The sequence below is a fragment of the Urocampus carinirostris genome, chromosome 5 (genome assembly GCF_059441175.1).
Source record: "Urocampus carinirostris isolate Australia breed hairy pipefish chromosome 5, RoL_Ucar_1.0, whole genome shotgun sequence".
NCBI classification, from domain to species: domain Eukaryota; kingdom Metazoa; phylum Chordata; class Actinopteri; order Syngnathiformes; family Syngnathidae; genus Urocampus; species Urocampus carinirostris.
In genome coordinates this window covers 42149653-42177333 of record NC_142353.1, presented here as the reverse complement: position 1 = coordinate 42177333, position 27681 = coordinate 42149653, and the positions used below count along the sequence as shown (strand labels likewise).

The following is a 27681-nucleotide window of genomic DNA, read 5'->3' as shown; positions in this document are numbered from 1 at the left end:
TGTTGGGTGGGTGGGTGCTTCCCTTAAGCACTAGGGGTGTAGAGACATTTTGTGTGATGCGTCTTGGACAAGTACAGCCTGGTGGCGCCCATCCCTCTCCATGCCAACAATGTTTTCCACCCGGTCTCGAACCGGGGATCTTTCACGTGTTATGCTAATTGAATAGAAAATGAGATAAGAAACAAGGATAGGTTCCTTTTTCTGACTATTATTATGCACTGTTGTTTGTTGTTTTGATGACATAATATTGTCGCTATCTACCAATCACGATGCTGTTCTTTGATCCCCACATCCCTTAGGCCTGTTATGCTTTTTTTTAACCTTGAAGATTGAGTAAAAATAGAGCGTTTCGGAGAGGACCCCAGGCCTTACGGGGTTGAAATTCCTTATCTGAAGGCTTGTCTCTCTTTCCTCCTAGCCAGTTTAAAATCCATTGATGTCTTCTCTCCTTATTTTGAGTGTCTACTACAGTTTAAAATTTATAGAATAAAAATGCTGTATTTAGACTAGTGAAGGCCCCAAAAACATATTTGCGTGGTGAAATCCATTCTATCGAGTTCCACTTCAATAATAACAATCATATCTTTGCATTCTTATGCTGTAAATAGAGACATAATCAATAAAGGTTCGTATCAAAATTTTGGTTAACTTCAAACAAAATAAGAGGACGTATACACATTTCAAAATGACTCCATGTGATCTTTGTGATACTATCGCTCATTCCGAAACTGTCAAAACGTTGTTTCAAACGATATATGTAATAATAAAAAAGATATATCAACAATGAACAAAAAAAAAACAAAGTTTAATGCTTGTGCAAGTTCATATAAAGGAGGCTGTGTGACAAAAAATTGGAAGGAAGTCCTCTTATTTGAAGACGTTCTCGAAAGCGGGGCATTTGTGGGTCTTGAGCTTCTTGATGGCCTTTTTGAACTCTTTGCTGGACTTGTCCCACTTGTGGATGCCCGTGAGCAGGAATTGCTTTTCAACCTTGCGGCCCATGATGAGATACTGGTTGCCGAGGTTGTCCAACTGCTGACACGGGCAGTCGGCGCCGTTCTTTAAGTACATGACCAGCTTCTTCATGTCCTTTTTCTTCAGGTTGCCGGGTTTGAGCATCTTCTTGCGCTTCTGGAAGATCACCTTGCGATCTTGGTTTTCTCGCTTCACTTCCTTGATCTTGGTCTTGAAAGCTGAAGGGCGACAAAATGCAAAATTAAACACAAAATTAAATCAGGAGAAGCAAAATTGCACTTACATCTTCGGACATTTTCCAAGCACTACCTTGCAAATATTTTTGCCTACTCTTTCTGAAATTATTTTGTTTATTTTTTCTTTTTTAGGTCTTTACTACGTGTTTATCCTGCAGTGCCATGTCTAATCACAATGCAAACAATGCTCAGTTTGTTGTTATTAATGACCATAAAAAGACTATTCTACTCTGGTTGGTTGGTTGGTTGGTTGGTCTATTGGATCCCTTAACCACTAGGGGTAGGAGAGGCATGATTTCCTGTGCAGTGTCCTTGGGCAAGTGCAGCCTGGTTGTGCCCATCTCTCTCCAGGCCACCATATGTTTCCACCCTGTCTCGAACCCGGAACCTTTCATGTGTAAGGCAAATGTATTCTATTCTATTCTATTCTATTCTATTCTATTCTATTCTATTCTATTCTATTCTATTCGAATCTATTCGATTCTATTCGATTCAATCGGAGATTGAAACATATCAGAAACGTCTTGACAGTACACAAAACTTTTTTTGTTTATATTTAAACAAAAATCAGCTGTGCTTATGTTTTTTTTTTGCAAATATCAACCCAAATATTTAAATATTCACAATAACTATTCCATGCCAGCCCAATAATCTAAATCAGGAGTCGGGATTGTAGGGCTTGTGAGCCAGGTGCTCTTTATATGATTATATTTGGCTGATAAATAACAGTACGTATATTGCCTATTTAGCACAGTTAGGCTGGGACTGCAGTACCATGTTTTTACCACCAATAGTGCTGTATGGTTTTTATACCTTTAAATTAGATGAAGTGTCATTTCTTTTTTCCCTCATTTTTCCATGTTTCTTGTACAATTACACTCATCTTTCTGGATATTTTTTGCCAGCGTTTAACAATGAAAATTTGCCAAGTTATGAGAAATAGGTTAGATAAGTTAACAACAATTTCAAATATTTGCATCTATAAAAACAATCACCACTTGAGTTCTAAACTCTGCCCTCTGAGATTGGATCTGCAACCTCAGTGGAACAGTTTGAATCTAGGCTTAAAACACACTTCTATTCTATAGCTTATTAATGACCTATATTTCCTGTTGATAATATTTGTGTATTATTTGTTATTGCAATATCCGTTGCAGCCTGGTCATCCTGAAAGGGGGATTACCTCATGTGCGGTCCCTTCTTAAGGTTTCTTAATTTTCCTCATGTTGAGGTTTTTGAGTTTTTCCTTGCCTTCATGTAGGTTTTAGATCAGGGGATGCTGTCATAATAGTCAGTAGTTTGCAATAATCTGTGGTCTGTGCAGCCCTTTGAGACTCATTGTGATGAACATGACTTGACTTGACTTAACTGCAACCATTTCTCAGAGTTCAAGGCAAATACACTCATAATTTACTTGGTCGGAGTAGTGAGTCATATTTTTACCAAAGAGAAGATTTTAGGATTTTTAATTGAACTTTTTCTTAAAATATATTAAATGTTTCTCACTTCAGAAAAATCAATTTTGCTTTCATAGCTGTCTGAGTCAAAGGTTTGCAACATTTTGGTTATAATTGTTAGAATAAAAATAAAACCATGCAGCAAAATGCGCCTGTTAAATCCATCTAGTTGTGTTACGTCTTTCTGTCCGCTAAGAACAGTTACTCAGGCCTTTGCTAACGACCAATGGCTCTGCTTCAGAAAACCGATGTACCGTGATTGGTCGTAAACATAATGTGTATAACGTCACCGGGTCTTTTATTTCTTTGTTATCGTGTGCTACTTCTCGACAAGAGTTTCTCTCCTGATTTAGTTATGCTTAAGGTCTGGGTGTCTCTAGAGCCAAACACCAGGGTGTTTGCTGTCTCCCCAAATGAATGGCCGCACGGCTCCGTCCAAGTGGCTTAAGAAATCGGTTTTACGGCGCAGAACTGCCCTGTTCACGACATCTGCAAATGGGAAAAGCAATTTGGCAATGACAACAAAGTGAGCTGTCCTAAGCAGAGAGGAGATTTCAACTAACAGAGTTTGGTGTGCATTGACGTTCTATAAAACTCAAAGCGTGCAGAGATAATTTGCGCTGGGAATATATTGGGGAGAGGGACAGCCCGTAAATCTGTCAAGAGCTGAGTGCTGCGCGGATTTGTGTTTAACAGAGCGAAATTTATCTGCATCCCTGAGACGGTGGGGAGTGTGATGGCGTTGAGGGAATGACTTAGAAGCATTACTTTCTAAGCACTTGTTCTGATCTATTGGAAGCTGGGCAAAGTTTAAGAACCATTTCCTTATGTTTGTCTGCTTTGAATCAAAAGCAGTTTTGGCTTTGTTATATTCGGCTTTCACTGAGTCGAACAACATGGGGACGTGCGTATGCATTAATCAGGAGTCTTTAATCCGCTTGCGTCAAATTGTTGAAGAGATACCGAAAAGAAACCGACAGCGATTCACCCTCCACCTCTAAATGAGAACAGATTTTCCAACTCTTTCCAGTAAGTTCGATTTTCAGTGGTCAAACGGGCCAACCAGCTGCCGCAGTGGGTATATTTAATAAGGATTTCTGCTAAACGTCAATGACTCAGTCAATAAATTTCAGCAAGCTTATCCATCCAATCTTTGAACAGGGAACAGAAAGTCTTTAAAACATTTCCTTTTCATAACGCACTCCCAAAAATGTCAAGTCAGCTTATAAAAAACATGTACCTCATTCTCTGTTTTTCAAGACATAACAGATTAGACCAGGGGTAGGCAGATTACGGCCCGCGGGCCACGTCAGCCTTTTTGATCTGGCCTGCCAGACAAAATTTTTTAAATGTGTGGTGATAATATATTGTCACACTAATAGCATTGGTGCTTAACTCACTTCTGGGGACTAATTTAGATTTTTGCCTCAATCAGTTTCACTATCTGCACCCAAAATCGCTGAAGTAATCACATTACAAATAACAAAACAAACAGCATTCCTACCTAACTCTGATAATTTTTCAACAGGGAATCCTGGACCTCGCTTCCCCCTGCCACTTCATCCTGTTTCTCAGTCAGAATCCCCAGACCTTCCCAGGCCAGCCTAGAGACCTAGTCTTTCCAGCATGACCTGGGTCGTCCCTGGGGCCTTCTGCTGATGGGACATGCACAGAACACCTCCCGAGGGAGGCGCCCAGGAGGCCTCCTTGTCAGATGACAGGCCACCTCAACTGGCTCCTCTCAACGCGGAGGAGCAACAATGAGACCCTCCCAGATGATCAAGCTTCTCACCTTATCTCTAAGGGAGAGCCCAGCCACCCTGCGGAAGAAATTCGTTTCTGCCGCTTTTATCCGGGATCTTGTTTTTTTGGTAATGACTCACAGTTCGTGATCATAGGTAAGGGTAGGAATGTAGATCGACCGATAATTGAGAGCTTTTTGCCTTTTGGTTCATGGCAGACAGTGCACCGATTCTTTGCGGATCTCCTGTACCAACCCACCCTCGCCCGTGAACAAGACCCAGAGACACTTGAACTGATTCAATGCGTGGACTGAGCAACCAGGGGGAAAACACTGGACCGTGTGTACAGTAATATCAAACATCTAGTTGGATCCGGTCATCTCAGTCTGTCCCTCACCCCCCTCATACACCCCCCTCCGGAGTAAAAACACGCCTGCAACAAGGACAGTACAAACATCTTCTTTGTTCCTTTATCTTCTTTGTTTTCTTTATCCTCACTGTAAAATGTGAAACTGGAGTGCCACGTCCAATTTCGTTGTCACAATATATTCAACCCATGTTGTAACAATGACAATAAAGGTATATTATATTCTTTTCTTTTCTAACTCATCCATTTGGGGCAGGATCTCATCCACAACCAGGAGACATGCTACTCTTATGCAGCTAAGAACCATGGGCTTACACTTGGAGGTGCTAAATTTCAGCTGCAAACCACTCCAGGGAGAGCTGAAGATTATGCCCTGAGGAAGCCAACCGCACCACTTCATCTGCAAAAAGCAAAAATGCAATACTGAGGCCCCCAAACCGGACCCCTTTGAATCAATGGCTGCGCCTAAAAATTCTGTTGCTAAAAGTTCAGATTAAGATTCAGATAGAGTTTATCGTCATTCTTGTACACGTGTATACAGAACGAATTGTCAATACATCTGACCCGCACAGTTTCCTTGAATGTACAGACATAAATAAAATGTATTGAGTTAGAGTATTGAAGTACTAATAATATACTAAATAATTATAGCTATGTATAGTATTATACAGTAGTGCAAAGAGTGCAAGAGGAGCAGCTAACAAGATGCGCAAAATGGGCAGTCAGGTAAACAAGTCACTGTACAATAACAATAACACTGGAGTACGATAGTGCAGAGGAGTTATAAACAGAATCAGTGACAAAGGGCAGCCTTGGCTCCCACTGGAACTAAATCCGACTTACTGCTGGTAATGCGGACCAAACTCTGGCACTGGTCATAGAGGGACCTCACAGCCCAGATAAGACTGTCAGGTACCCCATACTCCCCAAATCATTCCCTTCACCCCCACTTTATATATTCTAAAAGATCATGAAATTCATTTTCCCTTTTCTTAAAACGTATGCCCACTCCTGGATTAGAAGCATGCCACAGGTGGAAAAAAAAAAACAATAAAAATCTTCGCGAGGGTCTTCACTATTTAATTGATTTCCCGAATAAGCATGAAGTCATGCTTGGCTTCCAACACACTTGGAAATATTTTGCACTTCGGGCACCCTACAAGAACTTTTCGTTGGCCAGCTGGAAGAAGAAGCAGATGTTTGGCTGAGATGCTGCAAAAATTCTATCTGCTCTGACGATTTGTGTCGCAATTAGCGAAGATTCTTTACGAAATTCTGAAAATGCTTCACATCGGTCAAAGGGGCTTCCTTTGTCTGCTTCCAAAGTCAATTTCTCCCAGAACTGAACCAGGAAAGAATGTCCTGCCATCCTTTTAGCAAACCATGACGCAAGTGCCAGAACGGCCAAACTCATTAACAATCAAAACAACAAGGCAAAAGAGTCAACAATTACTTTCAACCTGAGATGTGAGAAAAGGGAAAGCCTGTTTTTAATATTCATGTTAGCTCAGCAGGGAACGTGGAAGTTGGCTTGCCAATAATGTGGAGCAGTTATTGAAAAGAGTATGTCCGGTGAGGGTTTTTTTTCTTTTCGCTACAATAAAATACACGCACTTAACTTCCATTTCCTAATTGTTTGTTGGTTTGTTAGTAGGACGCCATCTGGTTCACATTCCAGTATGGCAATGCAATGAATGTGTCCATCTAAATATCAGTAAGGAGATTGCAACCAATTAAACAAGGCCGTTAACTAATTTCCTTGTTTGAAAAATAGTAATCATGTAAATGAGGTACTCCCACTCATAGCTATCTATCTATCCATCTATCTGTACATCTATCCATCTATCTAGACATACATCTATCTGTCTATATATCTGTCTATATATCTATCCATCTATCTATCTATCTATCTATCTATCTATCTATCTATCTATCTATCTATCTATCTATCTATCTATCTATCTATCTATCTATCTATCTATCTATCTATCTATCTATCTATCTATCTACCTATCTATCTAGACATCTATCTATCTATCTATCTAGACATCTATCTAGACATCTATCTAGACATCTATCTAGACATCTATCTATCTATCTATCTAGACATCTATCTAGACATCTATCTATCTATCTAGACATCTATCTATCTATCTATCTATCTATCTATCTATCTATCTATCTATCTATCTATCTATCTATCTATCTATCTATCTATCTATCTATCTATCTATCTATCTATCTATCTATCTATCTATCTATCTATCTATCTATCTATCTATCTATCTATCTATCTATCTATCTATCTATCTATCTATCTATCTATCTATCTATCTATCTATCTATCTATCTATCTATCTATCTATCTATCCATCTACCCTGGTCATATCGAGGTAGATAGCAAGACAGCAAGACAAACACGTACAAAAACAAAGAAAATTAAAAAGGGGAAAATATAGCAAAAAACTACACACAAACATTTTTGGACCATGGCCAACCCAATTGCCCAAACACCCAAACAAGTTAGGCACCTAAGTTGGTCATGCTTTTGTCCCTCCAGATGAAACGGGACACAAGAAAGCGGCCATGTCACTCGGATCAGGGTGACACAACACACTCTTCTGTTCAACAGCAGGACCTGAGAGCTTTCACTGGTTTACCCCTGCCGCATCATACAGCTGCCCAGCCGATCCCTTAGAACACGTCCAAACATCCCACTATCCTTTTACAACACCTCTCCACTCATCCCTATCCCCAACACTCATAGCTAAGAGGGACAATTTCATAATATTTGATCAGGAATGACTTAATTAGCGATCTAAAAAATTAAACGATAGATAAGGTCGTCTACAGGTTCTCCCTGGTCTAAATTACGTCCCTAACACAACCGCTAGCCGCGTTGGCGAATTGCATGGCTAGCTTTGCTTTAACTCCCAGCAAGTAATAGTAAATAGTTTAGCACAGACCTTAACTGCTAATGCTAGCATTGTGGACACAGTCACTAGCCACAAATTATAATGGTTTTGCATTAATATCTAATGTAAATCGACGCAAATTTGATTTAAAATGGTACTATGGTAAAGTTTGTCCAGAAAGGTGATACAATTTTAAAATGGTGTATGCTTTTCTTTGACTAAAACATGAAAGTAAAAGGGTCAAAGTGTGCAAGCCCCCCAAAAACTTGAGTTGTATAGAAGAGGAAATTGCCAGACATATGGTAATTAGTCACAAATATAATATTGAGATGGGAATTGTATTATTAAGAAAAAGCACGGCGGGGCAGTGGTTAGCGAGTGTGCGGCACAGTTCTGAGGTCATGAAATCAAACCTTCCTGTGTGGAGTTTGCATGTTCTCCCCGTGCTTGCGTGGGTTTACTCCAGGCACTCCGGTTTTCTCCCATATTCCAAAAACATGTTAGCTTAATTGGCCAGTCCAAATTGTCCCTAGATGTGAATGAGCGAGTGAGTCGTTTGTCTCTGTGTGCCCTGCAACTGGCTGGCAACCGGTTCAGGGTGTCCCCTGCCCACTGCCTGAGAATAGCTGGGATGGGCTCCAGCACCCCCGCGGCCCCACTGAGGATAAGCGGTGCAGATAATGGATGGTTGGATGGAAAAGGATGATCTCTATTCATCTCGATCAGCTGGCTGCTGTGTAAAAACACGATCTCTAATACCAGTTAGCAGTTAGCATTCTAGGCTAAGTTGCTACAGAACTTCTCATCTCATCTCATTAGCTGCACCGCTTATCCTCAGTAGGGTCGCGAGGGTGCTGGAGCCCATCCCAGCAATCATCGGGCAGTGGGAAGGGGACACCCTGAACTGGTTGCCAGCCAATCGCAGGGCACACGGGGACAGACAACTCACTCGCTCAGACAAACCTAGGGACAATTTGGACCGGCCAATTCACCTGAAATGCATGTTTTTGGAACGTGGGAGGAAACCGGAGTGCCCGGGGGAAACCCACACAAGCACGGGGAGAACATACAAACTCCGCACAGTAAGGCCGGTAGCTGGATTTGAACCCACGCAGGAGGTTCCTATGACCTCAGAACTGTGCCGCACAGAAAATGATTTTGTATCTGCTTTTTTCGAGTGTATATAAGAAGGTCATGCTTACCGAATTCGCTGGCACACATATGCTCAAGCATGGCTTCCATTTTCATTTCGTTGTCACAGGGAGGGCAGATGGGAGAAGAACCTGTGGGAAACAAAGGGCAGAGAAAGGTGAAGTATAAAGCTTTGAAAAATACACAAACAACGAGACAGAAGCAAACTCAAATGTATACTTTAATACCTCATTCAAGTTTTAGATTTAAAATTTGTGCTTCATTCATTTAGAACATTTTGAGGACTTGTATTAGTCTACAATTAAACAATTGCGGCCTTGATGCTGTTTTTTATATTATAATGAAATGAAATGATCTGCACTTATATAGTTATGTCAGGTTCTGCACGGTTGCCGTGGCGCCCAGCTGGCACCGCCCCTTGACACCGGCTGACTCGCATTTACCGATTACTTCTAAACGTGTCCTTTTGAACTGCGCTTTGCCAGAACGTTGTTGAAAACTTGTTTATGCGTGGTTATACTTGTTGTGCTTGTTGGACTTTGTTGCACTTCGGTGTAACCTTCTGAGAGATTCCTGCAAGTTCTGTTTCATTCTGGAAATGCCTAGTTTGTAGTTTTGCCTGTGTTTGACCCGTTTTGTTTTTTGGTCTGGTCCCTTCGTGTTTTGGACAAATTTTCTCTCTCAATTAAAGTGTGAGGACGTCTAAGCAAATGAGTTCCTACTTCCTGCTTCCCGTTCCATTTCATGACAAGTTATGTACCTCTAATTTCTCAAAAGTGCAAAACTTAATCTAGTGTTTGTTAAAAGCAATAATTCAAGCTCAAATCTTTATCTCGAGAGGTAAACCAAGCTTTAAACCTTTATATTTTGAATAAACAAATTGCTCATTGAGAAAAAATACAAAATATGTAAACATTTTTAAAGTTGTAGTGTACTATTAGTTTTACCATGACTCTAAGGGACAGTGTGTAATATTTAGTGCCTCCTAGTGGTACAAAAAAAATTTCATTCAGTAAATATAAAAACAATGATTTGAATACCTGAACTATCATACCAGTGTTTATTTTTTTATAAAACATTATAGCTTAAGAGGCAGCACGGCGGCGCAGTGGTTAGCGCTTGTGCGGCACAGTTCATGTCATGGGAACCTCCTGCGTGGGTTCAAATCCAGCTCCAGACTTCCTGTGCGGAGTTTGTATGTTCTCCCCGTCCTTGCGTGGGTTTCCTCAGGGCACTCCGGTTTCCTCCCACGTTCCAAAAACATGCATTTCAGGTGGATTGGCCGGTCCAAATTGCCCCTAGGTGTGAATGAGCGAATGAGTTGTCTGTTCCCGTGTGCCCTGCGATTGGCTGGCAACCAGTTCAGGGTGTCCCCTGCCCACTGCCCAGATATGGCTGGGATGGGCTCCAGCCCCCCGCGACCCTAATGAGGATAAGCGGTACTGCTAATGAGATGAGATGAGATTATAGCTTGAGAATCATGCATTTCATTTAAATAGTGGAATCCCTACCTAAGGTCGCCGCCATGTTTGTCTGGGATCTTGCTATGTTGGCTCATGACACTGGTTACCGTTCACATTCGACAATACATTGCCATCCAGTGGTAAAATATTACACACTGAGACTTTAGAAAGTAAAACTAAATATCAGTGATGTCTCATCTCATCTCATTAGCTGCACCCCTTATTCTCAGTAGGGTCGCGGGGGTGCTGGAGCCCATCCCAGCAATCATCGGGCAGTGGGCAGGGGACACCCTTAACTGGTTGCCAGCCAATCGCAGGGCACACAGGGACAGACAACTCACTCGCTCATTCACACCTAGGGACAATTTGGGCCGGCCAATTAACCTGACATGCATGTCTTTGGAATGTGGGAGGAAACCCACGCAAGCACGGGGAGAACATACAAACTCCGCACAGTAAGGTCGGTAGCTGGATTTGAACCCACACAGGAGGTTCCCAAGACCTTAGAACTGTTCCGCACAAGCGCTAACCACTGCGCCGCCGTGCTGCCCCTATCAGTAATGTCACAGCTCTCTTTTTATAATCAGATGGAAATTAAAAAAACAATGAAATATCACTTCGGTCTTGATCTGGGAACATCATAGAAAATATATATTTTAATATGTTTTGGCTATCCATTGTATTTAAACACTTACGTCTTTCCCTTTAAAGCAGGGGTGTCAAACTCATTTTAACTCGGGGGCCACACGATAGAACAAACATTCTGTCGGGGGGCCGGACTAGTAGATTAAAGAGAAAGAAAAAGAGAGATAAAGAAATAAGAGAAAGAGGGAGGGAAAAGGAGAGAGGGCGGGACAAAGAAAGAAAAAGAGAGAGAGGAAAAGGGCGTGAGAAACAAAAGATAAAAAGTCGTGAGAGAGGGGGAAAAGAAAGGGAGAGGAAGAAAGAAATCCAAAGAGAAATACAAAGACAGAAGGATAGAAAAGAGAAAAGAAAGCGCGAAGGATATGAAGAGTGAAAGAGAAAAGAGCGAAAAGGAAAAAAAGAAGTTACACCAAAAGACGTTAAAAGACACAGAGAGAGAAAGAGACAAAGAGCAACAAAGGAAGAGAAAAAGAGAGACACAGAGAGTGAAAGAGGCAGAGACAGAGTGGGAGAAAAGGGGTGGAAAAGAAAGAGAGGGAGAGAAATAAATACAAGTACAGTGTCTTTGTTCGAGGCACCCGGCTTTGGCAACATCAAGTTGACATATTTCAACCTGCAGCTTGTTTTTCTCTTGCGCTTCTCTGAGTATTGTCTCGCGGGCCGGATTCAATCCCTTAGTGGGCCTGATCTGGCCCGCGGGCCGCCTGTTTGACACCTGTGCTTTAAAGCCTCGTTTCCCCTTATAAACTGACCACAGCCGGGAATGTTTTCAACTTTTATGGCCAGCCGTAACTAAAAGAGGGAGAAACCAATGTTTTTTCATGTTTACATTCTGATCAAATGTGTGATTTTGATTTAAGCAGACAACTTGCAGTATTTCCCAAATTAGACGGGGAGTAAAACTGGAGGTAAACAAATAGTTTCCCCTCCATTGCCAGTTGTCCATTACATGTGTTTAACAAAAGTTTGTCAAAGCGACACCCTGGTGCAAAGAGCTTGTGAAAACAGACACTGTTTGCAGAGTCTCGCGGTCCCCTTGGCTAGCTTGAGAACGGTTCTCCTTTTAAATCAATTATCACCAAATTGCGTGTCGCTGCAGGAGCGTGGAAAGTCCTGTTAGCTGAGCTGCTTGTTTTTAGGCAAAACTACTCTCATTTCTTTTTTTTTTTTTTCTGTTTTCTATCATTTGACCCCGTTTTTGGGTGCTCTTTTTTCAAAAGACCTAATTTGTACTTAATTTTCTTACATTGTTTCTTACATTCAAGGTTTGCAAACCTTCTAGACAAGTCATGTTTATTTGTGGAGCCCTTCATCACAAAGGGCTGCACAGATCAAAGATTATTGCAAACTACAGACTATTATGACACCATCCCCTTATATTGTCAACATTAAGTAAAGGTTATTCACATGCTATAGAATAGAAGTGTGTTTTAAGCTAAGATTTAAACATTTCCAATGGGGTTTCAGATCGAATCTCAGGGGGAAGAGCATTCCACAGCACCGGGGCCCGAATGGAGAACACTCTCGAACCTCTGAATTTCTTCTTGGCTCTTGGAGCCACAAGTAGACCAGCATTTTCAGAGCGAAGGCTCCGGACCGAAAGCACCTTTTTAAGGACTTTCAAATTTTGTAGAGAGTTTTAAAAAAAGCAACCCAATATTGGGCGCCTCAAACAAAATGGCCTACATTTTGAAAAAAGCCAGAAAAAAAGAAAAGAAAGAAATGTAGGAAAAAAAAGTAAATAGAGAACAAAAAGAAAAAAGTAACAGCTCGGAAAGAATAAACACAATGAGATTTTTTTTAAAGGAATTAAAAAAAAATGTAGGAAAAAAAACACGGAAAAAAGAAGAAAACGTTCGTGTTCAAATAATTTCCAATTATATCAAGTGAATCCAACATTGTACTTCCACTAAAAAATGTGATTAAGTACAGTTCTGTATCTTACTAAATAAGCCCTTCAAAAATGTTAATATTATGCGACAAAATATATCAGGAAATAAAAAGAAATGGATATCTTGTGAAAGAATTGTAAGAACAAACGACGTTTGTAGGCCGTACAACCTTTGCAATAATACATGAGTCAATTCATTCAAAAGAGAAAAATCATTTTGCATTGCCGGAAACTCAGCAAAATGTAACTTGATGTCAAGTTTTGGACATGTTTGATCATTAATTATCTTGCCACACTTGGGATTATGGTTGCTCACTGTTGTTTCAAGCGTTGCTCACCGACTTTATGTGAACGCTCAGACCCGTGGAAAATTACAGGGAACATTGCTCTTAACCCAAGTTGTTGTTTTTTGACCCAGCAGCTTTCAGAGTGCAAGCAGGCCTGCTTTATTCCTCCCCAGTGTCAACAAATGATAACAGGTGATGTCTGTCGAGTGGGGGCATCTGTGTGGTCCCCTGCACTTTGAAATAAGAGGGGTTCTTTTTAGAAAAACAGGCCTCTGTCCATACCAACATGTAAGTCAATAACACCCGCCCCCTCAACACACACGGGACCCCCTTTAGATACAGTGAGCTCTGTGTTAAAGATGCACAGTCGGCCCATTTATAGCCCAAAACTCCTCAGAGTGGCGTCGTTAAATCGTCGAATCAAACTTTAAGTGCCCTGATGATGTGATGATGGAAACCCCCCTCGATGTTGGCTTGGAAATGAACGAGACGGCCAGGGTTGAGTAGGGTTACTTTAACTGGATTACTTTCAATTACTTTTGGATTACTTCAATACCAAATATGCTAATAAAAGACAAAAAAAAACTAAATATGAATCAAATGATGACTCACAACACGTGGTAAGCGTTCTCTCCTGGCTTTGATCTCTTTGATCTACGGCAGGGGTGTCAAACTCATTTGACCTCGGGGGCCACACGATTGAACAAGCATTCTGTCAGGGGCCGGACTAGTAGATTAAAGAGAAAGAAAAAGAGAGATAAATAAATAAAAGAAAGCGGGAGGGAAAAGGAGAGAGGGCGGGACAAAGAAAGAGAGAGAGGGAAAAAGCTTGAGAAACAAGATAAAAAGTCGTGAGAGAGGGGAAAAGAAAGGGAGAGGAAGAAAGAAATCCAAAGAGAAATAGAAAGACGGAAGGAGAGAAAAGAGAAAAGAAGGCGCCAAGGGTAGGAAGAGAGAAAGAGAAAAGAGAGAAACGGAAAAAAGGAAGTTAGAGCAAAAGAAGTTAAAAAGACACCAAGAGAGAAAGAGATAAAGAGCAACAAAGGAAGAGAAAAAGAGAGACACAGAGAGTGAAAGAGACAGACTGGGAGAAAAGGGGTGGAAAATAAAGAGAGAGAGAGAGAGAGAGAGAAAAAAACAAAAGAGATAAAAAGAGAAGTCGTGAGAGAGGGGGAAAGAAAGGGAGCGGAAGAATGAAATCCAAAGAGAAATAGAAAGACAGAGGGAGAAAGAAAAGAAAAGAAAGCGCGAAGGATAGGAAGATAGAGAGAGAAAAGGAAGAAAGGAAGTTAGAGCAAAAGAAGTTAAAAAGACCCAGAAAGAGAAAGAGACAAAGAGTAACAAAGGAAGAGAAAAAAAGACAAAGAGAGTGGGAGAAAAGGGGTGGAAAAGAGAGAGAGAGAGAGAGAGAGAGATACAAGTACAGTGTCTTTGTTCGAGGCACCTGGCTTTGGCAACACCAAGTTGACATATTTCAACCTGCAGCTCTTTTTTCTCTTGCGCTTCTCTGAGTGTTGTCTCGCGGGCCGGATTCAATCCCTTAGCGGGCCTGATCTGGCCATCGAACATCAAATGCGACAGAAACAAAATGAAAATAAATCCAAACAGCTTGCCAACATCATTTTTGCCATTCCATGTGTTCCGTTACTCCCCAAGCCTGCACAAAATGTAGTCATTTTATTCACATTTAGTTTCTTTTGTCTTTTATTAGCATATTTGGTATTGGAGTAATCCAAAAGTAATTGAAAGTAATCAAGTTAAAGTAACCCTACCCAACCCTGTCGAGATCAAAAACGGATCGTAATTCGGGACGGGAGAGCAGACGTGGTCTAGGTCAAACAGGTCGTAACGGGAGGCAAACAGGAGCAAAAAACAGGACAGGCAAAAAAGGGCTTGCCGTGTAAAAACAGATACTCGAAGACGGACCGACAAAAGGGGTCTGACAGGACTTGTTTAAATACTGACAGGGAGCCAATCTATCAACAAGCTGCAGCTGGCGCCACACGGGCAGGGCCAATTGGGCGCCATGGCAACCGTAACACCTTATACTTCTCTTTTCCTCATATTTGAAAAGTACAGGACAAAAGACTATTTTTGGTGGGTTTGCAGCATATAATCCAGTAAGTAATCAAGTTAAAGTAACCCTACCCAACTCGCATGTTTTCTAGAAAACACATTCAAATAACTCAAAATCAGAAAAAAACACTATTCAAGAGTTGAAAAGCAGCTCTAAAAACTCAGCTCTAATATTTGCTGCGAACAAAATGGTATTGGAGTAATCCAAAAGTCATTGAAAGTAATCAAGTTAAAGTAACCCTACCCAACCCTGGAGACGGCTGCGCATTCCTTGCTCAGGTGTCGAACTGACTGAAGGCAAAGCAACACAATAGTAAAGCTCGGTCAGGAGTTTGAACCTGCACCTTATATACAGTTAAAATTGGAAATTACCGTTTACAGTAATCCCTTGTTTTTTGCGAAGGTTGCGTTCCAAAGGGGTCCCCCTCTAGTCAAAACCCACAAAGTAGAAACTAGGGCCACACGATTTTAGTGAAACATTTAATTGCGATTTTTCAGACCAGCATCGCAAATTCAATGTGATTTTTTGATTTTTAAAAGTGCATTTACTGTGCTAGTGTCAGGACCAGAACGGAAACAGGACCCAATTGCGTAGCGTTTACCGCACGTTTTATTGAAGGAAAGAGGAAGGGCTACGCCCACGATACGGTGTTCGCTGGACACGAGAGGCAAGTCGCTCTCGTACTCGGACTGTGATCCGAACACGGAAGTGGATCTTCTGTAGCGAGCAATGGCGGTGTCAGGGACGGAAAAACGAGTCGTAAGCCAGAACGGGGGAATGGACGTAGTCGGGGACAAAAGGAAGTCGGAAGCCGGGACGGGAAAGCAGATGTGATCAGGATCAAAACGGGTCGTAGCCGGAGACAAACGGGAGCAAAAACGGGACAGGTGGGAGTCAGGGTCGATAAAGGCTTGCCTAGCATACAGTACAATGAGGTTCGCAGACGGACTAACAACAGGGGACTGACAGGACTGGGTTTAAATAGGGACAAGGAGTCAATCAGGACCCGCGGCGGTTTGCGCCAAATGAGCGGGCACAGGTGAGTCACATCAATCATGACAGCTAGTTTGGAATTTTTTGAGTGTTAACCCTTGAATGCATGTCCGTCCAGAGCGTTTTGTTGACATTAAGGCATTTATAGAAACTTAAAAATGATTTGCGCATTTACATATGCGTACAACTCGGACCACAATGCTGAAAAGCAGAACAGAGGTGGTGCAACTGTTTATACCATTATCATAGTGGTGTTTTTGTAGTTTTTCTGTAGAAGTATTTTTTAAGCATTCCCATAATAGTATTTTTGTAGTGTTTCTATAGTATTTTGTTGTATAAGCATAGTAGTATTTTTTGCAGGATTACCATTATCATGGTGGTATTTTTGTAGTTTTTCTGCAAAAGTATTTTTAATGTTATTCCTTAGTAGTATTTTTGGAGTGTTTCTATAGTATTTTGTAGTATAACCATCATAGTATTTTTTGCAGGATTTCTTTAGTATTTTTGTAGTATTACTAAATCAGAATGGAGGACAAAATGCAAGAAGAAATCATGTGAAGTCGCAAAACCGCGATAAGATCTCAATACAGAAAGTTATTACTGTATATGGCAACATGTTATTAAATAATATTTTGGGGAGGTGTGCCTTATAGCGCGGAAAATACGGTACTTTTACAATCAATCTATCATGATTGCCCTATTTGGAACACCTGTGGCAGCTTGATTGGTGGCCACACCCTTCTTAAGCCCCTGTCTTCAGTTCAAACTTTGTCAGATCGTTTGCGAGATTTTGTGTTTTTACTCAGTGAGCGTTTTCGTCCGACTCCATCCCTGCTAAACCTGTTTTCTGCCTGATTCCCGTTTTCGACCCATTTCTGAACCTGACTACGCCTGTTCTGCCTGCCGCCTGCCTACGACCACTATTACGAACTCGACATCGTCTCTGATCTCCAGCCCTGGTCGAACGACATGCCATTCCCGCCTGCCTTCTTCCGACACGGAAGTGTCATCCCCGCCTCGCTCGATTCCGCTCTCCGCCAGTCCTCGGACCAGGCAATCAAGCAACCCTAAAATCTCACTCTCTTTCAATAAAATCTGAGAAACGCATGCAATTGAGTCCTGAGCAATGTTCCCTGTAATTTTCCTTACGGGTCTGAGCGTTCACACAAAGTCGGTGAGCAACGCTTGAAACAACAGTGAGCAACAGCAATCCCAAGTGTGGCAACTAAGTTATTATCAAACATGTCCAAAACTTGACTTCAAGTTACATTTTGCTGAGTTTCCGGCAATGGAAAATTATTTTGCTCTTTTGAAGGAATTGACTCATGTACTATTGCAAAGGTTGTACGGCCTACAAACGTCATTTGTTCTTACAATTCTTTCACAAGACCATTTCTTTTTTTTTCCTGATATATTTTGTCACATAATATTAACATTTTTGGGGGCTTATTTAGTCGGCTGTAAGATACAGAACTGTACTTAATCACATTTTTAGTGGAAGTACAATGTTGGCAACAAGATTCACTTGATATAATTGGAAATTATTTTAATGCCACACAAACTTTTAATTGTTTTTTCCGTGTTTTTTTTCTACTTTTTTTAAATTCCTTTAAAAAAAATCTCATTGTGTTTATTTTTTCCGAGCTGTTACTTTTTTCTTTTTGTTCTCTATTTAGTTTTTCCTACATTTCTTTCTTTGCTTTTTTTCTGGCTTTTTTCTTAAATTTTTCCTTCTTTTTTTTCTCTTCCTTTTGTTTCTTTTTTTTTCAGCAATTCACCACTTTTTCATTTTGGTATTTTTTTCTTTTTTGTTCTATTCCCCCCTTCCCTTAAGTCATTTTGTGCATAATTTTACTTAATATTTGGTCATGTTTGGATTTAAGAAGCAAAAATAACCCGAAGAGCCGTTTAGGACCCGAAAGAGCCGGTTCCTTTTAGTGAGCCGAGCTGAAGAAGCCGGTTCTCGACAAACTCTACTAACTTTACTCAACTTCGTTCTCCTTCGACTCGACTTAAGAATACCGCGTTTAGGACACAACGTCGGGGGAACCTGTGTGTTTTTACCATCATGCACTGTAACTTTGACTTAAGTCCCTTCTTAATTAGTAATTTTGAGCCCTGATTTTTGTGCTCCGGCTAGATTTTCTTGTCCGTTCTGGTCTGTGACACAAGCTGAACTCTGTCTTTCCCCCAGACTTGCTGGTTTTGGCCCTCTATCAAGGTTCCTCTGGTATTTGTCAGCTTGCCTCTGGGTGGGAGCAAATTTTGAAAGCCCACCTCACTCCCCGCCGTGGATTCAGTGTGAGGTGTGTGAGTCAGCCTCACACTACCGTGTCTCTGCAGGTTTGGCGAGTGAGCAGTTTGCAGGCCATTAATAACGGATGATGGCTTGTTGGGGGAGTTCACGGTCCGATGGTCTAGCCGTCTTCAGCTCCTTGCTTGCGAAACCCACACATGTCCGATTTTGAAGGTCCTGCTTGATGCAATATTGAGAAAAGATGTGGCCCTTTTTGTTGTGGTTGCTTAAGTTCTTAATAAATTCTATTTTGAAGAGACGGAGCTATTGTTTATGCGGGCTTCCACCCAGCATTGTCTTTCGCTACTCAATAAAAGCCAAACATAAAAATTACATTTTCTGTGATCCATCCAGGGTTGGGTAGGGTTACTTTAACTGGATTACTTTCAATTACTTTTGGATTACTCCAATACCAAATATGCTAATAAAAGACAAAAGAAACTAAATCTGAATAAAATGATGACTCACAACACGTGGTAAGCTTTCTCTCCTGGCTTTGATCTCTTTGATCTCCGGCAAAACGAACATCAAATGCGACAGAAACAAAATGAAAATCAATCCAAACATCATTTTTGCTGTTCCATGTACTCCGTTACTCCCCAAGCCTGCACAAAATTGAGTCATTTTATTCATATTTAGTTTATTTTGTCTTTTATTAGCATATTTGGTATTGGAGTAATCCAAAAGTAATTGAAAGTAATCCAGTTAAAGTAACCCTACCCAACCCTGTCGAGATCAAAAACGGATCGTAATTATGGACGGGAGAGCAGACGTGGTCTAGATCAAACAGGTCGTAACGGGAGGAAAACAGGAGCAAAAAAAGGGCTTGCCATGTAAAAACAGATACTCGTAGACGGACCGACAAAAGGGGCCCTGACAGGACTTGTTTAAATACTGACAGGGAGCCAATCTATCGACAAGCTGCAGCTGGCGCTACACGGGCAGGGCCAATTGGGCGCCATGGCAACCGTGACACCTTATACTTCTCTGTTCCTCATATTTGAAAAGTACAGGACAAAAGACTATTTTGGGTGGGTTTGCAGCATATAATCCAGTAAGTAATCAAGTTAAAGTAACCCTACCCAACCCTGCATGTTTTCTAGAAAACACATTCAAATACCTCAAAATCGGAAAAAAACACTCTTCAAGAGTTGAAAAGCAGCCTAAAAAACTTTAAAAAAAACAAGGTTGGACACGTTAAAGTAACCCTACCCAACCCTGTATCCATCATATTATTTAGGAAACAATGTCCTTTAAATACGCAAACATAATGTTTGCTGCGAACAAATTTATATGAAGGTAAAGTAAAATACTAAAATGTGCATTGCCAGAATGGCCGTGTGTCCTAAAACATGTTCATTTCTAACTGCTATTTAAAATCAAAGGTTGATATATATATAAATGATGGTCTTCATTCAATTTAATGTAGCTGTCATGTAAGCTACAGGTGTAAAACGGGCGGCCCGTGGGCCAGATCAGGCCCGCTAAGGGTTTGAATCCGGCCCGTGAGGCAACACTCAGAGAAGCGCAAGAGAAAAACAAGCTGCAAGTTGAAATATGTCAACTTAATGTTGCCAAAGCCAGGTTCCTCTCACAAAGACACTGTACTTATATTTATTTCTGTCTGTCTGTCTGTCTGTCTCTCTCTCTCTCTCTCTCTCTCTCTCTCTCTCTCTCTCTCTTCCCCCCTTTTTCTCCTCCACTCTGTCTTTTTCACTCTCTGTGTCTCTCTTTTTCTCTTCCTTTGTTACTCTTTGTCTCTTTCTCTCTCCCGTCTGCTCTCCTGTCCCGGCTGACGACCTTTTTTTTTATCCCCGACTACGTCTACTCTCCCGTTCTGGCTTTCGACTCATTTCTTTTGCTCTAACTTCCTTTTTTCCTTTTCTCTCTTTTCTCTTTCTCTCTTCCTACAATTCGTGCTTTCTTTTCTTTTTTCTCTCTTTCTGTCTTTCTATTTCTCTTTGGATTTCTTTCTTCCTCTGTCTTTCTTTTCCCCCTCTCTCACGACTTCTCTTTTTATCTCTTTTGTTTCTCACACTTTTTTTTTCTTTCCTTGTCCCGCCCTCTTTCCTTTTCCCTCCGTCTTTCTCTAATTTCTTTGTCTCTCTTTTTCTTTGTCTTTAATGACTTTTGGATTACTCCAATACCAAATATGCTAATAAAAGACAAAAGAAACTAAATATGAATAAAATGATGACTCACAACACGTGGTAAGCTTTCTCTCCTGGCTTTGATCTCTGGCAAAACGAACACAAAATGAAAATAAATCCAAACAGCTTGCCAACATCATTTTTGCCGTTCCATGTATTCCGTTACTCCCCAAGCCTGCACAAAATTGAGTCATTTTATTCATATTTAGTTCATTTTGTCTTTTATTAGCATATTTGGTATTGGAGTAATCCAAAAGTCATTGAAAGTAATCCAGTTAAAGTAACCCTACCCAACCCTGTATATAGATCTTAGATAGAGGATATGTGACTAGTTTCTAAATTTTTTGTCAAACACTTTCACAGAAAGCACAGGCATTGGTGGTTCAGTGGTAGAATTCTCGCCTGCCACGCGGGAGGCCCGGGTTCGATTCCCGGCCAATGCAACGACCCTTTTAAAATCTATAGCGTTTTGTTTTACCGTTAAGATAAACTTTATTTACCAAACTTTCATTTTTCGTACTCAAAGGCTAGAATTTAATACTAGGTAAAATATATGCAATAACATACCAAAGGTATTTTTTAGAAAAAAAAAAAAACATGTAAAACGAAACATTTGTATTTACATAGTGGAATCCATACCTATAGTGGGCGCTGTTTGTCTCACTGTAATTATATGTTTCTATGTTCATATCACGGCGCAGTGGTTAGCGCTTGTGCGGCACAGTTCATGTCATGGGAACCTGTCATGGGTTCAAATCCTGCTCCAGACTTCCTGTGCGGAGTTTGTATGTTCTCCCCGTGCTTGCGTGGGTTTCCCTCCGGTTTTCTCTCACGTTCCAAAAACATGCATTTCAGGCTAATTGGCCGGTCCAAATTGTCCATAGGAGCGAATGAGTTGTCTGTCCCTGTGTGCCCTGTGATTGGCTGGCAACCAGTTCAGGGTGTCCCCTGCCTACTGCCCGGAGATGGCTGGGATGGGCTCCAGCCCCCCCGCGACCCTAATGAGGATAAGTGGTACGGCTAATGAGATGAGAAGAGATCTTTATATCAGTCTTTTAAACAATCAATCAGAATATCAGGATACATGTACTGCGTGTATTTCCTAGATACCCCTTTTCTTTTGTTATCTAAATTTCGTCAGTTTCTCATTGGAGTTACTCAATTTCAAGACAAGTATACGGTCTGTTAAGTATTTTCTTTTAGAGTTTTAACTACAAATTACTTAAATGTTTAAAAAGGTGGGTGGGGGGGCTGTTCTAGCTAGCTTTATGTTAAAGTTAAAACCTATATAAACTCTATGTTGGCAGAATTACTTAAATAAAAACAAGCATTAAGGTAAATAAGTTTCCCAAGCGGATGTCTAGTTAACTTTATTCACACAGGAAACAGAAAAATACACCGGAAATGCAACTTCAAAATAAAAGAGTACAAGACTGATAAACGTACAAGAGATGCAATTAGACTGATTATTGAAACGCTACTTTATGTGTGTGTGTGTGAAAGATTGTTTTTATATTTAGGAATATAAAAACAAGTTATATTCACACAGTGAATTCTGAGAAATGTTACAACCAAAACGACCAACCTATCACTTTATACCAATCGCCGTATCACACTAACACTTTAAAAAGCATTTGACTTTCACTTAAAGCTTAAATCGTTTGTTGTTTGCTTCAGTTTTTATTTTTTCTTCAAATGACATACGAATTAATGCCGGGGAAAATGATGGAATATTTTTTGAATGACTTCTTGTCACGAGGTGGAAGGGGTGACCGGACCAGAACGGGGGCAGGAGGCAGGAAGGGAGAACTCAATTGCGTGACGATCAAAAACTTTTATTTACCAAAATAAAAGTTGTCCAAAACTCAGGGACAAGACAGAACAAACAGGCTTTAACAAACACGTGCAAACACAGGTTTCTTCCAACTCAACTAAACAGGACAAGGCATGACAGAACAGAAAAGGTATATAAGAAAATGCGATGAGCCAGAAACCGCAAAACCCACAACCCACCCTTAAGTAGCACACACGCAATTAGCAGATCTGCTTCAGCTGGTGCCCAGGGGGCGGGGCAGACCGGTCGCCTTGGCGACCATGCTAGCCGTGACACTTCTTGCACAGAAATGTTAGAAACTAATGTAAAAAGAGAATATAAATATCCCCCATGTATTAATATAAATAGAGTACAAATTCTAGTATTTAGTTACAATTCAGAATTGCCTCCCCAAATGGTTGCATCCACTTTTGCTTGTATTAGGGTTTATGTCTTCTCACCTTCACTCCTGAAACAACAATATCAAGCTAATCTATCTGCACCAGTGTCACATTTTACAGGGTGGCAAAAGCGGTCACTGTTTGTTTTTTCAGCAGGACACTTTTTTCATGTCATTACTTTGTTTTTACACAGTTGAAGAATTCACGGATACCGAGGCAAAACCAAATCATGGTGCGGCGAGAAAAACGTATATTTAACTTATTATTTATTTACATATTTACTCTGTGCGTCTATTTTGGAAACCAGAAACAAAACAAACATGAAAACACATTTTAAAATAAATATGAGTCTGTTTCAAATTATAATTGCTGTAGTTGCAGGTAATCCGTTCCAGTCACATCAGAAAAGATGGCAAAAGAGAGAAAAGCAACCATAAACAAAAAAAAAAATCTCATCTCATTAGCTACACCGCTTATCCTCAGTAGGGATGCGGGGGTGCTGGAGCCCATCCCAGCAATCATCGGGCAGTGGGCAGGGGACACCCTGAACTGGTTGCCAGCCAATCGCAGGGCACACACAAGGACAGACAATTCGCTCGCTCAGTCACACGTAGGGACAATTTGGACCGGCCAATTCACCTGAAATGCATGTTTTTGGAATGTGGGAGGAAACGCGAGCACGGGGAGAACATGCAAACTCCACACAGGAGGTTCGATCTCACGACCTCAGAACTGTGCCGCACACGTGCTAACCACTGCCCCACTGTGCTCCCTCATAAAAATAAATTTAAAATAAATATTAGTTGTCTGTTTCAATTTATATTTGCTGTAGTTGCAGGTAATCTGTTCCAGTAAAATCAGAAAAGATGGCAAAAGAGAGAAAAGCAAGCATAAACTAAAAAACATATTCACCAAAATCAACAAGCATAACTACTACAGCTCCAACGTTACCACAGGCACCAATTGGAGTTATTTTAAAAGGCAAAATTGACTTAAAAATGTCACCAAAAATCAACAAAAACCCTTGTTTTGCATCCTGATTGATGTCATAGCTGGAAGTCTACAGCAACTAATGACTAAAACTTACATTTTTGGCATGTGCGCCAGTTCGGGGTATTTAATTGGCAAAAAACACTTCAAAAAAATGCTAAAATGTTGTCATCAAAAATCAACAAAAACCCTTGTTTTGCATCCTGATTGATGTCATAGCTGGAAGTCTACAGCAACTAATGACTAAAACTTACATTTTTGGCATGTGCGCCAGTTCGGGGTATTTAATTGGCAAAAAACACTTCAAAAAAATGCTAAAATGTTGTCATCAAAAATCAACAAAAACCCTTGTTTTGCATCCTGATTGATGTCATAGCTGGAAGTCTACAGCAACTAATGACTAAAACTTAAATGTTTGGCATGTGCGCCAGTTCGGGGTAATTAATTGGCAAAAAACACCCCAAAAAATGCAAAAATATTATCACCAAAAATCAAAAAAAACAATTATTTCTCACTCAGATTCGAGTTGTAGCCGGAAGTCAACAGCAACTAATGACTAAAACATAATTTTTTGGCATGTGCGCCAGTTCGGGGTATTCAATTGGCAAAAAACACTTCAAAAAATGCAAAAATATTATCACCAAAAATCAACAAAAACAATTATTTCTCACTCAGATTCGAGTTGTAGCTGGAAGTCAACAGCAACTAATGACTAAAACTTAATTTTTTGGCATGTGCGCCAGTTCGGGGTATTCAAATGGCAAAAAAAAAACACTTCAAAAAAATGCAAAAATATTATCACCAAAAATCAACAAAAACACTTATTTCTCACTCGGATTCGAGTCGTAGCTGGAAGTGTAGAGCTACTACTTAGTACAGCTCTAAATTTTGGCATATACACCACTTAGGGGTATGTCATTGGTAGGAACTACGTACCTGTGTACTTGTATGTTCTCCATGTATTTTATACATGTTTTATTTCCAAATTGTGTACGATGTATGACAATTTTTATACAAAGTTTTTAAAAATACACTACTACGTGTAATAGGAGGCACTGAATTTCCTGCAAGTGGGAAAATGATGAAGACATTTCCTGAAAGAATTGTTTGTGTTGTTAATTGTTGTAAATAAATTTGACTTGTTTACACAAATTATCCGTCTTGCTGTGAGCAAATAGGTGCCGTGTTGTGTTTGTAAGGTTTATTATCGCTTAATAAGGGGAATTGCGAGCATTGATGAGGGGAGCCATTGGCTGAAGTGTAAGTGTATTGTGTGTTAATGCTACATCCATTGCAACCTGGTCATCCTTTTTATTTTATTTTTTTAATTGATATTATATTATAAAGATGTTATATTTTATTCTTAATTTGATTGTTGGTTATTGCAGCAACCATTGCAGCCTGGTCATCCTGGAAGGGGAATTACCTCATGAAGCGGTCCCCTCTCCAGGTTTCTTCACTTTCCTCATGCTGAGGTTTTAGAGTTTTTCCTTGCTCTTATGTAGGTTTTAGATCAGGGGATGGTGTAATAATAGTCACGATAATCTGTGGTATGTGCAGCCCTTTTGAGACTCCTGGTGATTAAAGGCTATACAAATAAACTTGACTTGACATGACTTGATTTGTGCACCCTGAAATGGCCCGGTTACTCCTCTATGACAAGTTTTTTTTCTCATTTTCCATTATCTCCACCGCTTATCCTCAGTAGGGTCGCGGGTGTGCTGGAGCCCATCCCAGCTATCTTCGGGCAGTGGGCAGGGGACACCCTGAACCGGTTGCCAGCCAGTCGCAGGGCACACAGGGACAGACAATTTGCTCGCTCATTCACACCTAGGGACGATTTGGACCGGCCAATTAACCTGAAACACATGATTTTGGAATGTGGGAGGAAACCGGGGAGCCCGAAGGAAACCCACGCAAGCATGGGGAGAACATGCAAACTCCATACAGGAGGTTTGATCTCATGACCTCTGAACTGTGCCGCACACTGCTCCATCGTGCTGCCCCCATTATTTCAATAATTTTGTTTCATTTAAACCACTTTGTGCAGAAAGAGTAACCTTTAAAATGATAACGACACGATCAGTGTTCCCTCTAAGCTGCGCGCGTGCGCAATTGCACACTGCTCGCACATTCTCAGCGCACAAGAAAATCTAGCCAGCGCAAAAAAATGAGGGCTCAAAATTACTAATTAGGAAACGACTTAAGTCAAAGTTACAGTGCATGAAGGTAAAAATACACGGGTTCCCCCGACGTTGTGTCCTAAATGCGGTATTTTGAAGTCGAGTCGAAGGAGAACGAGTTTGTCGATAACCGGCTTCTTCGGCTCGGCTCACTAAAAGGAATCGGCTCTTTTGGGTCCTAAACGGCTCTTCAGGTTGTTTTTGCTTCTTTAAACCCCACATGACCAAATATTATGTAAAATTATGCACAAAATGACTTAAAGGAATGGGGGAATAGAACAAAAAAGAAAAAACTACCAAAGTGAAAAAGTAGTGAAAAGCTGAGAAAAAAAGAAACAAAAGGAAGAGAAAAAAAGAAGGAAACATTCAGAAAAAATCCAGAAAAAAAGAAAAGAAAGAAAAAAGTAAATAGAGAACAAAAAGAAAGAAGTAACAGCTCGGAAAAAATAAACACAATGATATAAGTCCCCCAAAATGTTAATATTATGCGACAAAATATGTCAGGAAATAAAAAGAAATGGATATCTTGTGAAAGAATTGTAAGAACAAACGACGTTTGTAGGCCGTACAACCTTTGCAATAGTACACGAGTCAATTCATTCAAAAGAGAAAAATCATTTTGCATTGCCAGAAACTCAGCAAAATGTCAAGTTTTGGACATGTTTGATGATGAATTATCTTGCCACACTTGGGATTATGGTTGCTCACTGTAGTTTCAAGCGTTGCTCACCGACTTTGTGTGAACGCTCAGACCCGTGGAAAATTACAGGGAACATTGGACACGATTCTTACCCGAATGCTTGACGGATTCAGTGGCGTTAGGTTGCGTCATAGCGATGCACACATCGTCCTGAGGGTATTTATCGCAGGTGAGCATCTCGGGCCAGGGGAAGCCGAACGCTTCCATGATGGGCGTGCAGCCGTCCCGAACAGCCTCGCATAGCCACCTGCACGGATAGATGGGGCGATCCAGGCAGACGGGCGCAAAAAGCGAGCAGAGGAAGACTTGCGTGCCCGGGTGGCAGTTCTTGTGCACCAGAGGCACCCAGCTGCTGGCTTGCTGCTTCACCTCGGCCATGCTTTCGTGCTCCAACAGGTTCGGCAGCAGCATCTGACCGTAGCCGACGTTGTGGCACAACCGCAAATCGTCCGGGATGTCGACGCACTGCGGCGGCTTCCCATATCCGCGCCCGCCGTTGTACGCTTCCGAAGACTTCCAGCTCAGGTACTCGTACTCGGAGGCTCCGCACGCCACCACCAACGCAACGGTCACCACCAAACGGATCGCGCAACAAGATGCTGGAGGAGTTGGCCTCATCGCGACTGGGAGTGTTTGCAAATCAGAACAAAACCGGAATAAAGTTCCGTTCTGGGTCAGAGTCCTGGACCTGTTGCGCTCTTCTCCAGCGTGCGTAAATGAGTGGGGTTGGTGCTGCTGCTGAGTTTGGCACTCCAGTTTGGAACTGAGCGCACAAGAGGTGATTGTTAAGTGAGGTCTGGCCAATGAGAGTAAGCCTGGGCAAATTGATCCAAATATCGATATTATCGATACTGGGAAAGTGCCGTAAATTCCGGACTATAAGCCGCTACTTTTGTCCCAAATGTTCAACCCTGCGGCTTATTCAGTGATGCAGCCAATTTGTGTATT

At 41.0% G+C, this 27681-nt stretch overlaps 1 protein-coding gene and 1 non-coding gene across 2 annotated transcripts; one reads left to right on the top strand and one right to left on the bottom strand.

Annotated features, from left to right (window-relative positions):
- sfrp1a (secreted frizzled-related protein 1a) lies at nucleotides 1-27507 on the bottom strand. Its single transcript, XM_088336890.1, has 3 exons — nucleotides 26826-27507; nucleotides 8895-8975; nucleotides 1-1193 (listed from the first exon to the last, which is right to left on the bottom strand). Exons 1-3 carry the CDS (start codon nucleotides 27349-27351, stop codon nucleotides 868-870), a joined length of 933 nt encoding a protein of 310 aa, XP_088193016.1. The 5' UTR covers nucleotides 27352-27507; the 3' UTR covers nucleotides 1-867.
- On the top strand, nucleotides 21019-21089 carry trnag-gcc (transfer RNA glycine (anticodon GCC)). Its single transcript has one exon. It is a non-coding gene; the product is annotated as a tRNA-Gly (tRNA).
- Nucleotides 27508-27681: the final 174 nt, after the last annotated feature.

What these genes read in the sequence shown, in the direction of transcription:
- sfrp1a (XM_088336890.1), bottom strand. Translation starts at nt 27,351, where the DNA reads ATGAGGCCAACTCCTCCAGCATCTTGTTGCGCGATCCGTTTGGTGGTG. An exon ending in TGAATCCGTCAAGCATTCGG is followed by an intron (nt 8,976 to 26,825) that starts GTAAGAATCGTG and finishes TGTTTCCCACAG; the next exon opens with GTTCTTCTCCCATCTGCCCT. An exon ending in TATGTGTGCCAGCGAATTCG is followed by an intron (nt 1,194 to 8,894) that starts GTAAGCATGACC and finishes GTCGCCCTTCAG; the next exon opens with CTTTCAAGACCAAGATCAAG.